This window comes from Suricata suricatta, chromosome 12 (genome assembly GCF_006229205.1).
Source record: "Suricata suricatta isolate VVHF042 chromosome 12, meerkat_22Aug2017_6uvM2_HiC, whole genome shotgun sequence".
In the NCBI taxonomy this organism is placed as follows: domain Eukaryota; kingdom Metazoa; phylum Chordata; class Mammalia; order Carnivora; family Herpestidae; genus Suricata; species Suricata suricatta.
In genome coordinates this window covers 50,362,040-50,374,329 of record NC_043711.1, presented here as the reverse complement: position 1 = coordinate 50,374,329, position 12,290 = coordinate 50,362,040, and the positions used below count along the sequence as shown (strand labels likewise).

Here is a 12,290-nt window from a genome sequence, read left to right as displayed (position 1 = left end):
CAATATACTTATAATCCAGCATTTGAAATTAAACAGATTTAGATTCAAAGTTCAGCTCTTCCATTTGCTAGGAAGTAGCAGATCTTGGGCAAGGTTTAGCCCCTTTCTCTAAATCCTCATTTTTCCCTCCATAAAACACTGATCTCATGGAGTTATTGTAAAGATCAAATGATATGTTGTGTATAAAGCCCTTAGCACATTCTTTGGGAAATGATAACCATTTAATAAGTATAATCTTCTCGTATGGTATAGATTGAAGTGTTTATAAGGTGCTATAGGGTCCAGAGAAAGGGGGTTGGGAGAACAGGGGAGAGAAAGGTATAATGTCAAGGAGGGTTCCCAGGACATAGGAGACACGGATCATATTTTGAGGAATAGGTTGAAGTCGTAAGATGGGTGAAGGGAAAGGAAGACTGTTTCAGGAGGGAGGAACAGAATCTGCCTCAGAAGAGTCATGACAGAAAATAGGATATTTGAGGGACTTAGTAAGGTAATAGCTTAATATGGCCAGAACAGAAGGATGGTTCCAGAAAGTGAGGCTAAAGGATGAAGGGTATAGTAAAAGGTAAGTAAAAGCTCCAAACAGTGCTGTAGTTTACAGGGAAGGGGAGATGAGCTAAGGTGAAAAGTCTTCAAGAGCTAAAATTTGGAATCAGTACAAGGTATCAGGTGAGTGTCCTGAATGATCTACAAGAATCTTCTACCCCTCCGGTGAGCTCGAGTTCATTAAAAATGAAATCAAAAGAGTAAGACATATTATTTGGGAAAGAGCTACGTGAGTACTATTTATCAAAGCCTATGGGGTAAAATCAAAGTGACATTCAGGAGATTTTAGAGTTTCAAATGCATCTATCAGAAAACAAGAAATACTAAAACTAAATGAATTAAGCATTCAACTCAAGAAGCTAGAAAAAGAGAAAAAATAAACCTAAAGAAAGTTAAAAGAATTAGTTAAATTGAAAACAAGATAGAATTTTTTAAAAGTTAATAAAACCAAAACCTGTGTTTCTCCAAAAAGAAAAAAGCCTATAGCAAGTCAGATTTTTAAATGAAAGAATATACAAAGTAAAAAGCATTCAATTATAAATAAAAATGATAGGAGATTTCAGATTCTAAGAGAATGTCATTACAACTCTATTCCAATATGAATTACAAAAATTTTACTTTTATAAAGAGTAAAGGTCTTTACTAAATCTTGACTAAGCTCTTCACTAAGGAGATTAACGCTATAGAAGAAAAATAAAATGAGCCGTAGATTTACCATCAGGCTCAGAGGGTTCCAGTGAATTCCAAAAAGCCGTCAAGAAACAGGTCATTACTGTGTAGAAACAGAAGGAAAATTTATCAACTCAGTCTATAAAGCCAGTTAACATTTATTACCAAAACAGACAAAGGATGGCACAAAAAAGACATTTCTGGATCAATCTCACAAATTTTAAAACTCAAAATAGGAGCAAATACAAAAATGTAGGGAAATATATTAATGTAATTCACTATACTAGATTAAGATAAAACCATATGGTCATCTCTTTAGACAGAAAAAGTTTAAAGCATTTGATGAAATGCAGCAACATTCCTGACTTAAACAAATTAAAAACTGTGTAACTCATGGAAAACCAGAAGTAAAATATATCCACCATAATCTACAGTAAACATCATATTTATGGTAAGAATCATTTTATTCATGGTTAGGAATAAAATAAGAATACCTCCTATCGCTACTGTTATTTAACAGTATTAAATATTAGAGATATTGGCCAATACACTATGGCAAGAAAAAGCAATGAGAAGTGTAAACACTGGAAAAGAAGAAATAAATGAAACTACCATTATTTGCAGCTGTAATTGTCTTTCCAAAATAGAAAAATAAATCCATGATAAAAACTATTTGAATTGACAAGAGTTTAGGAAATTAGAATGTATTCAGTATACTGAAATCATTTTTTCTAAGCACCAGCAGGGATATATTAGAAAAGACAATGAAAAAGAAGCATAGAATACTATTAAGCAAAGAAATAAGTTAAAGAAGTAAAGGACACTGTATTTAAAGATTCATCTAACAAGATCCACACGAAGAAAAACATGAAAAGTTTAGAAGTAATTTAAGTTCATCATTTAAAAATTCAAATAAGGAAAGTATAAAGAAGAAAGTGAAAATTATCTCACTTCTCAGAAGAAAACTCTGTTAAAATCTGGGGTTCTATCCTCCCAAACTATACCAGTATTTAATAGCTATGTCTTGTCTCATTGACAATGTATATGCTGGAGTGCCTGACTGGCTCAGTTGATTGAGCATCCAACTTGTGATTTCAGCTCAGGTCATGATCTCACAGTCTTGAATTCAAGCCCCGCATCAGGCTCTTTGCTGACAGCACAGAGCCTGTGTGGGATTCTCTGTCTCTCTCTCTGCACCCCTCTCCCATTCATACTTTCTCCTTCATTTTCAAAAATAAATAGACATTAATATATATATATATATGCAATATAAGGAAATATATATGCTATATAAGGAAATATATATATTGTTATATTAAGGGGAAAAGGCAAAGCTTATATTAAATAGAAAATAAGTAACATTATTTTTGATAGAACACAAGCAGGGAGTAGAAGAGAGAGGGAGACACAGAACCTGAAGCAGGCTCCAGGCTCTGAGCTGTCAGCACATAGTCAACACGGGTCTTGAACCCACAGACCACGAGATCATGACCTGAGCTGAAGTCAGTCGCCCAGCTGACTGAGCCACCAAGACGTCCCAAGGCAAACCTGGTTTCAAAAGCATATCTAAAGCTGTGGTGAGAAAGTAAGCAGAAGTTATAAAACAGACTCATCAGGAAGGAGCAAAATTTGAAAATGAGATTTCTGAGTGAGGAGAAACATACTGGCAGAAGAGTCCTCAGTCTGGGGGAGGGATTGCGTTGCCATCATGTTATGTCAACTGATGAGGCAGATTTAGCCCCAGCCGGGAAGCAATACCCCTGGAAAGAGCTCTGATAGCCTTGGTTTCAGTCCATCCCCCTGCTCCGCTATCTACTTAACCTCCCTCACCACCTTATTTTAGAACCAGAGCAAAACAAGCCAACAAAAAGACGGGTGAGTGGTTTGGCTGCTTATGCCTTAGATGTGGGGCCAGAGAATTCTGTAACGGAACCTCTTGTTCTTCTGCTCCCCCAGACCGCCCAGGTTTGCTGAATGTGAAGCCCATTGAGGACATACAGGATAACCTGCTGCAAGCCTTGGAGCTCCAGCTCAAGCTGAACCACCCCGAGTCCTCCCAGCTCTTTGCCAAGCTGCTGCAGAAAATGACAGACCTCAGACAGATTGTAACAGAACACGTGCAGCTATTGCAAGTAATAAAGAAAACAGAGACAGACATGAGTCTCCACCCGCTCCTACAAGAAATTTACAAGGACTTGTATTAGCAGAGAAGTCCAAATTCACTGACCATGTTTTCCTTCTTCCAGTTGCACTATTATTTTGAGGGAAAATCTGACACCTAAAAAATTTACTGTGAAAAAGCATTTTAAAAAGAAAAAGTTTTAGAATAATAGATCTATTTTATGCATATTGTTTATAAAGATACATTTACAATTTACTTTTAATATTAAAAATTACCACATTATGACATTGGTTATATTTGAAGACAGAGTCTTATGTGTTCCCTCTCCTCCCCCCACACCAGGCTTATTCCCTTTTATTTCCTTCCCGTTCCTTCCTTCCTTCCATCCCTTCCATCCCTCTTCTTTCATACTCATTTGTCAAAATGGAAATGGAACTGCAAATTGACTTTCATTCTCAGTAAATCAATTTTTCCTTCAATTCATAACTTTTCTGAACCCTCCATCTGCCTTAACAACCACAAGTAAGAAAGGACGGGAAACCTCAGGACCAAAAACTTCCCAGAGCCTTGTTTCTTACCCTGCATGTGCAGGTCTGGGGCCTGTCCCTCAGGCCTACCGAGAATCCGTCTTCTTCCACAACCCCAACCAAGATGTTCACTCACCATGAGCAGCCTGCTGGCACGGTGCCAAGGCATACGCAGTGTACCCAGTGACACATGCCTACTGCTGGGAGATATGGGGACCAGGTGTTTGAAGATTTGGCATCTGCTAAGTTCTTTTAAACTTGGAGTTGAATCAAGAAGAAATGATGAATCTTTTTAAAAAACATTATAATGCTCAGTATAATCATGTACCAATAAATGGCTCAGACTCTAAGTACTGTGAGAATTCAAAGGAAGTAAGGATTGATAAAGATTGGAATAGTTAAGCATGACTCTAAATTCATTGAAGTGGGCCTCAGAGCATGTGTTGGATTTGGGATAGGTAGAGAGTAGGAGAGAAGACATTCCAGGAAAGAAAACAGCAGGAAAACAACAACAAGAGGAACCAAAGCCAACCACGAATGAGGGAGAAGAGCCGCGCACTGGTTCCAATGTGCACAGACCAGCTTTGCTCTACTTACTCCTACTGCCCTCCTTGGGACCACGGTGCCCAGAAATGTTACTCTTCTAACCTCAAAGTCTAATTATCTGTATCATTTAGGTGATGCAGGCCTCCCCAGCATGCAGATTATATGTTCCCTAAGGGACCTTCTTGGTACACTGATAGATTCATTGATTGAAGCCCCAAATTCCATGACTTTGAATAAATACAGTGACTTTGAAGAGTGACCTCTCTTGAGCTCTTTACTTCTCCAGGATGGTTATATCTACTGACCTAAATTATTTCCCTGCTGCTGCTGCCTTAGTTTTATCTTTCCTCATGGCACTAATAACTTAGGAGGACATAACTTCACATTGAAGCTTTCAGGCCAAAATATCAGGAAAGACTTTTTCATCCTTTACCCAAAAATAAACATCTCCAAAGAGTCAGGTTACAGAAGTGAGTCTGCAGCCCCGGAAATGTAGGACCCCTAACCCCTTAGGAGCAATGACTTCGGAGCTCAAACCTTTAGATACAACCGCAGCATTTTGGGACCAGAGACTGAAGTCATTGTCTTCAGTGTGAAAACACTGGAAAGAAAAGTCACGAACTCAGACCATCACATGGCTATTTCTTCCTTGATGCCAAACTTCAGGATATTCTCAAACATTCCCATGACTAACCAGATGCTTCACTACTGTCCCATGTGGAGAGCTTATCATCCGGCAGATCTTAAAAAAAAAAAAGAAAAGAAAAGAACTTGTGAGCAGGAGACAAGGTGAGGATCCCACCTCAGAGGAGATCCCTTGTTTACAAGATTTCTTAAACAAAAAGTCTTTCAGCACACTGCCTGCTCTGTGTTCCCACCAGCCCCGTGCAGCCGGTCCAGATCCTCTCCACATTCCCGGAGCTGCAGCTGCCAATGTGGAGAGGAAGGGAGATGCTCTCAACTCTTTGGCACTGATGGTTAGCATTAAATAGCTTTTAAACCCTGGCAGCTTTCAAGTTCCCATCTCTCTGACTTCTTCCCTGTGGTTTGGACTATCATTTGCTAAATATTTTACGACACATCTTCTACAGCCTCCAAAGCTCCTGCTCCTTTCTCCAGTCTCCCGTTCCCCCCAGGATGACTCACAAGTTAATCAACAAATGTATCATCAGTTATTCATAGTACTTTCTCCGGACATAAACACACTTAGGGATTTGTGTTAATAAAAATAGGAAGAAAAGTAACTTTGGTCAAGAGTCCAAAAAAGGGAGGTGGGGAGGTTTTGAGTGCTCCCCTGAGAGCCTACTCCCAGCACCGCCCTTGAATCTGGCCTGGCCCCCTCTAGCCCCCTGCTGCCTGTGGAGCCCTGCAACAGCGGGGTCCCCATGGGAGAGACCATGTCCACACACCCCGTTCTCTAGCCTCCGTCACAAACTGGGCTGATCTGAGTTTCCGAGTTTTTTTTTTTTTTTTTTTTTTTTTTGGGAGAGGAGCAAAAAGATGGGGGTCTTCAGTAGGAACTCAAAGAGTCGGGAGTCATTAGCTGATGCCACACTGTAAATTCTGATTGATAACCCAGGGGGACGGCCACATCAGTGCCACTGAAGAGAAAAGGGATGACGGGGAGCTAGGCTTCTGTGGTATGCCTACTTACTTGCTACTGGATTCCAGTGACTTTTCCTCATGTCCCTAGAGGCTAACAAAGGCAAGCCTTTTTTATGGGCAGGCCCAACTTGCTAGATACCTAGTACTAACTCTGTAGTGCTGATACAGTGGGCCAGGGGTGAGAGGGGTTGGAAATTGGCCCCCAATTTCCCTTAGAAATGCCCACTGGGAAGCAGGGGTAGAGGCTTCTAAACAAAGCCAATCTCATTTCTAAATCCCGAAAGAACCAAAATTCATTGCCAACAGGATCATCCCCATTGCTTTCTCGTTCCTCTTTCTCACCCACTCACTGGAACAGTTTGGGGCTATGAGACAGACTAAGACGCCTGTTCTTCACTAGGTAGCCACCTCCCTCTTTTCCTCGCTCCACAGCACATCCTGGTTCCTGGCCCTGGCTCCTATGGTCTCTCTTCACATTATTAGCACTGTTACTATCTGTGTATCCTCGACCCTCACCATGTGATTGGGCATCGTTGGCCCAGCATTTGAATGGTTATTGAAATGAAAAAACCAAACAAAACAAAACAGCAGTATCTTAGCATTAAGACTGCCAGATGTCATCTAATCCTGCCTCATTCATTAATATGTACTCAGTTCATATTAATGAACTCATTATGACACCCTGTGAAGACAAGTGTGACCAGGCCAGGCCTTCAAGAGGCTCATGGTCTGTTGGCAAAGTCAGATGCATAATTACAACTCAGCCAAAGGGATGAATTTCCTAGAGGTGTGAAAAAGGATTCATAGGGAATGTGGGTAGACTCAGAAGTGTAAAAGCATATCATGTGTTCAGAAAACAGCAAGAAATTAGGTGTGGCTGCCAGAGCTGAGGTAGTGAGAAGTGAATGTGGCCGAGTCAGCATCTGATTGTAAGAAGCCTCACCCTCCGTGGTAAAGGAGCTACCTCAGACCAACTGGGTTTTCGTAACCAACTGGGATCCAGTAGATGGTGTCAGCCAGAAGAGGGACATGATCCAATTTTCATGTTGAAAAGTCAGCTCTCTAAAAATCAAATCTGCTCTAGAATGCTTCCAACAGCTGTCCAACCCTGAGGGGACAGGGAGCTCTCTCCCTTCTATGTCCCTTGATGAGTTCCATCCAGTAGGCTCAGGTCTGTCCCTGTGGTCATACATATCACATTCTTGTTCCTGCACCCCAGAGGTTCTGACTCACTGCATCCTCTTCAAGCAGGTTACAATCTTTTGGCGCAATCGTTTGAGCCAAATCCTAGGAGCTGGAGCCTCACATCCCCCCTAACCCACAGTGTTCCTCTGTCTTGAAGTCAAGGTCACTTCTACCCTCATGTAACAAAACTTTCATGTCCTACACACATTTACAGGCAAGCCCTGCATTTGTCATAAAATTCTAGAAAAATAGAGCTCAAAGCTCAAAATTAGAGCTAACCCACTCAAATAACAGATGAGAAGTTAAGTAATATGCCCAAGGCCCTAGGTGTCTACTATGATTATTTTTTCAAAGGTGTTATATTTCACACGTTCTCTTACCAACCCTGACATGACCACTAGTAGAATCAGCAGTTTAACAAGAGAGTCTCAAAATGCATGACAAACTTTGAAGCTAGTGCAAGGATCTGCGCTGGAGAGTAAGGAAAAGGAATGGGGTAAAGTTCTTGGATTATTGTGATGATCAAAAGATCATTACGTGAGTCACTTAGGACTGTGTCTGCCACAAAGTGTGTGGACTTGTTACAGAAGACAATACCTTAGAGATAGGTCTGGGTTAAAATTCTAACTCTACCACTACTTGCCCTATAAACATATAACTTTGGCCAATCTCTTAACCTTTTTAAACCGTAATTACCCTCATATGAAAAATAGGACAATAATACCCATCTTATAGGTAATCATGAGAATTAAATGTAATAGTGACTGTATTCCTTGGCACACAGTTCCTTGGCACATCTTAACCGGTCAGTCTGTGTTGGCTACAGATAACATGGCCATTGTTGTTATTAAAGGGCCTTTCATTCAGGCATCTGAGTGGCTCAGTTCGTAGAGTGTCCAACTCTTGACTTCAGTTCAAGCCATGATCCCAGACTGAGCCCTGCATCGGACTCAGAGCTGAGCATGGAGCCTGCTTAAGATTCTCTCTCTCTCTTCCTCTGCCCCTCCCCCCCAATTGTACTCTCTCTCTCTCTCTCATAAAAAAAAAAAAGTAAAAATAAAAATAAAGTGCCTTTCATTCAAGAAGTCATCCTGGGCTCATAGAACAGGATCTTCCTGTTCATGTATTCTAGGCCTTACCTGAGTATCCCGTAGACTGAAAGCCAGGTAAAGGGATTGAATTTCAGCATTTGGCAGTGCAGTGAAAAATATGTTCTCCCAAAAGCATTTTGCTTCCAGTCCATAAACACTAAAAGAAAACAATAATTTGAAAGACAACTGCTGTGTTCAGATTTAGAAAAAATGCTGGGATGAGGCTAGGAAAACATTTTCTCCAAAGTAGCGGGACTTTTCTCTTGTGACTTACACTCCTAATTTTAGACTAATATTACATAGTTTGCGTTTCCAGAGGGGTTATAAAGAATAAGAAAATTGCTAATTTGGGTCTGTAGGGAGTGGGTCGGGATATTTCCATCCCCTCTAGAGTTTGTAAATATGTTCCAGGCCAAAAGTTCCCAGGAGAATAGCATTCCTAGGGTCTATTTAGTACCATAGGCTGAACTCAAGGAGGATCCAAGTGGCTTTCTGCAAGAATTGGAAAACTGATCCTGTGGCCGCTTTTGCATAATACAGGAGGCCTTGGACTGTATGTTAGAGTGAGTCTGAGGCTTAACTCTGCCACTTTCTAGGCGTGCGGCCTTGAGCAAGTCGCTTTCCTCTCTGGGGACAAAGAACCTGACCTACCGAAAGAAGTCCTTCAGAACATCGTATCTAATCCATTCATCATGAATAAGGCAATGGGTCTCAGTTTCCCTATCTGTAAAATGGGAATAAGAGCACTTACCCTGCATGTCTTACAGAAAGCAGGGCAGGCCTGATCACCATTATTCGCAGACAAGAAAGTGAGCCCCAGTGACATACAGGAGCTAGCCCAACTTGACACAGGAAAGGTGGAGGCAAAGCTAAGGCTAGACCTCTGGCTTCCTGAGGCCCAGCCTATCTAGGGCTCTTTTCCTACCACATGCCTCGATACTCAAAGATAACATTGCCTGGTTGGCAGAGGACAAGCTTATGGCATAAAAGACTCCAGTTTGAATTTTGGCTCTGCCACACACTAGCTGTGCAACTTTGGGGAAGCTGCTTCCTGTCTCTGGGCCTCAGCATCTGGTTTGTGATGATCTCAATTCCTACCTTCTGGGGCTGCTGTGAGCACTATAGGTCACATGTAGTTGACATGCCTAGAGCCCCTAAACAATTAACATCTTCTAGAGATGATCTCACGCAATCCGCTAAGGCACTCATTCTGTCAATGTCCCCAACCATAGAAGAAACCGCGAGATTCCAGTCTGGGAGGAATTGTCCAGTGTTGGCCCGACAGCAATTCGCTGTGGCCCTCAGTTTCCCCCATCTCACAGTCAGAGGCTCTGTTCTGTTCTTCCAGCTCAGACGCCCCAGGTCCTTGGGAGCCTCCAGGGGAGGCTGGAAGGTAGACAGAGTTCCCTGGCTGACCAACAGATGCCTGTGTTCTCTGTTGCCCCAGCGTGTTGTCCCCCAGCAGGGCCGGGCCTGGACAAGACGACAGCCAGCACTCATTAGAGGCCTGGAGCTTCTCCAGCCAGAGGGGGTGCTGCCTCCAAGGGGCGGGGCAGGGCCACCGGATGGCTGCTCGGTTCCCACCCAAGCCAGGCTGCCGAGAGAGGGGCGGTGTGCTGAGTCAGCGGGCTGGCGGCTCCACAGCGAGGCTCCCTGGCCACCCGAGCCTGCCAGATGAGATGCAGCCAGGAGGGCCTCCCAGGAGCCCAGCGTGTTACCGATGATGCTGCCGCTGCTGCCCCAGCAGTGGGAACCGTGCCCTGAAAACGCCTGGCCCCAGCCAGGCCTCCCAGGGCCCCGGGGCAGGGAGCTAGGGAGCGGCTGGTGGCGAAGGACGACGTCTGTAGGAGCTGCCTTCTGGCAAGATTCTACCCAGAGCGGCTTCTACTCTCCCCAGTCTCCCTGCTCTGTCGCCAATGGCAGCCATTATTCCTCTCAAACATCAAGTACAAGCTTTACTTATAAACTGCTTTGCAGCCATTTAATCCTCTCCAAACCCAGTGAGGTGGTTTATGGATCAATGTCCGGCAGGAAACAAGGGCACACTCAGAAGGGACCCCTGGGAGAGTTTAGTGGGGGGCTACTTACAAACTGTGGGAAGGTTAAGAGAAACCACTACAGCATGACAAGACTCCCCCACCCCCACCCCACCAAGACTAGCCAGGGCACTGAGGCCAGTGGGGAGAAGGTTATTGGAACCCGAGAGAGGGTCACTGGGGCCACATGAGAGGGCTACCTTGCAAGAGCTATGGCCCAAGGAAGTGAGGAACATTCTCACTGCTGTCCCCTAGATGGCAGAGAGCAAAGTGGTAGATATATGCCCCTCTTCTCTCTCCTCACATCCTCCCCCTGAGTCTCTCATTGGCCAAATCATACTGGAGGCCAGGGAAAAAAAGAACCAATTGATACCATTAGGCTCCCCAGCACAGAGCAGGGTAGAGAAGGGAGGAAGGCAAATCCGCAGGACAAGCAGAATATCCAGCATGGGTAGGTGGTATCATTAAACCCATGATATTGAAAGGAAACAGAAAATTTTAAGTCTGAAGTCATAGAGTGGTAACTGTCCATTCTAGGATTCAAACTCAGGTCTGTGTAGCTCCAAAGACAAAATTCTTTCCATTGTATTAAACCAGCTGTGGGAGAGGACCTAAGGGACCAGAATAAGAAGAATGGAGTTTATGGGCTCAGTCTGTTACGCGTTCGACTTCAGGTCAGGTCATGATCTCCTGGTTCATGCTGACAGTGCAGAGCCTACTTCAGATCTTCTGTTCCCCTCTCTCTCTGCCTCTCCCACATTCGTACTTGCTCCCTTTCTCTCAAAAATAAATCAACATTTAAAAAAAGGAGGGTTGATGCACTCAGTATCTCCTTATGCCCCTAGCCAGGGCGGGCACCGGTAGCTGGGAAACTGACACAATTTTATTGGGTACTTCCTACCTCTCTCCATAATGTTCCTTGGAGACCTAAGGCAGGTAGCCTAAAGCAGCCCATGTAAGTTTTATCCTAAAAGTTAATGTAGGCTTTGTACTTTATGTTAAAAAAAGTGTTTTTAATTAATGTTTAGGAGCATGTGGGTGGCTCAGTATGTTAAGTGACCCACTCTTAATTTTGGCTCAGGTCATGATCTCATGAGATCAAGCCCCCCATCGAGTTCTGTACTGACAGTGCCTTCTGAACCTGCCTGGGTTTCTCTCTCTCCCTCTCTGTCTCTGCCTCCCTCTCTCTCTCTCTCTCTCTCTCTCTCTCTCTCTCTCTCTCTCTCTCAAATAAGTAAACTTAAAAAAATTAATTAATGGGGGCACCTGGGTGGCTCAGTCAGTAGAGCTCAACATTTCAGCTCAGGTCATGATCTTGAAGTATGTGAATTGGAGCTCTGAGTCAGGCTCTGAACTGACAGTGTGGAGCCTGCTTGGGATTCAGTCTTCCTCTCTCTCTGCCCCTCCCCCACACAACTCTCTCAAAATAAATAATATGTAAAATATAAATAAATAAACTTGGGGCACCTGGGTGGCTCAGTTGGTTAGGCGTCCAACTTCGGCTCAGGTCATAATCCCACAGTTGATGGGTTTGAGCCTCACGTTGGGCTCTATGCTGACAGCTCAGAGCCTGGAGCCTGCTTCGGATTCTGTGTCTCCCTCTCTCTCTGCCCCTCCCCTGCTCGCACTCTGGGCCTCTCTCATAAATAAACATTAAAGAAGAATCAATACCTGGGGCACCTGGGTGGCTCAGTCGGTTAAGTAGCCGACTTTGGCTCAGGTCATGATCTCAAGGTTTCTGAGTTTGAGCCCCACATTGGGCTCTGGGCTGACAGCTCAGAGCCTGGAGCCTGCTTCGGATTCTGTGTCTCCCTCTCTCTGCCCCTCCCCTGCTCACACTCTGTTTCTCTGTCTCTCAAAAATAAACTTTAAAAAAGTTTTAATAAATAAATAAATAAATAAATAAACTTTTTATTTATTTAAAAAAAATTTTTTTAATGTCTTATTTATTTTTGATACAGAG

At 43.4% G+C, this 12,290-nt stretch overlaps 1 protein-coding gene across 3 annotated transcripts in view; it reads left to right on the top strand.

The window, feature by feature from the left end:
- The window catches only part of PPARG (peroxisome proliferator activated receptor gamma), a 106,953-nt gene extending 102,284 nt beyond the window's left edge, over window positions 1-4,669 (top strand). For 2 of the 3 annotated variants that reach the window (XM_029918727.1, XM_029918729.1), the window contains one exon: window positions 3,172-4,669. In XM_029918727.1, coding sequence (XP_029774587.1) covers window positions 3,172-3,419 — 248 coding nt within the window. In that variant the 3' untranslated portion in view covers window positions 3,420-4,669. The remainder of the gene's footprint in view (window positions 1-3,171) is intronic. The other variant, XM_029918726.1, reaches the window with a different exon arrangement.
- The last annotated feature ends 7,621 nt before the right edge of the window (window positions 4,670-12,290 follow it).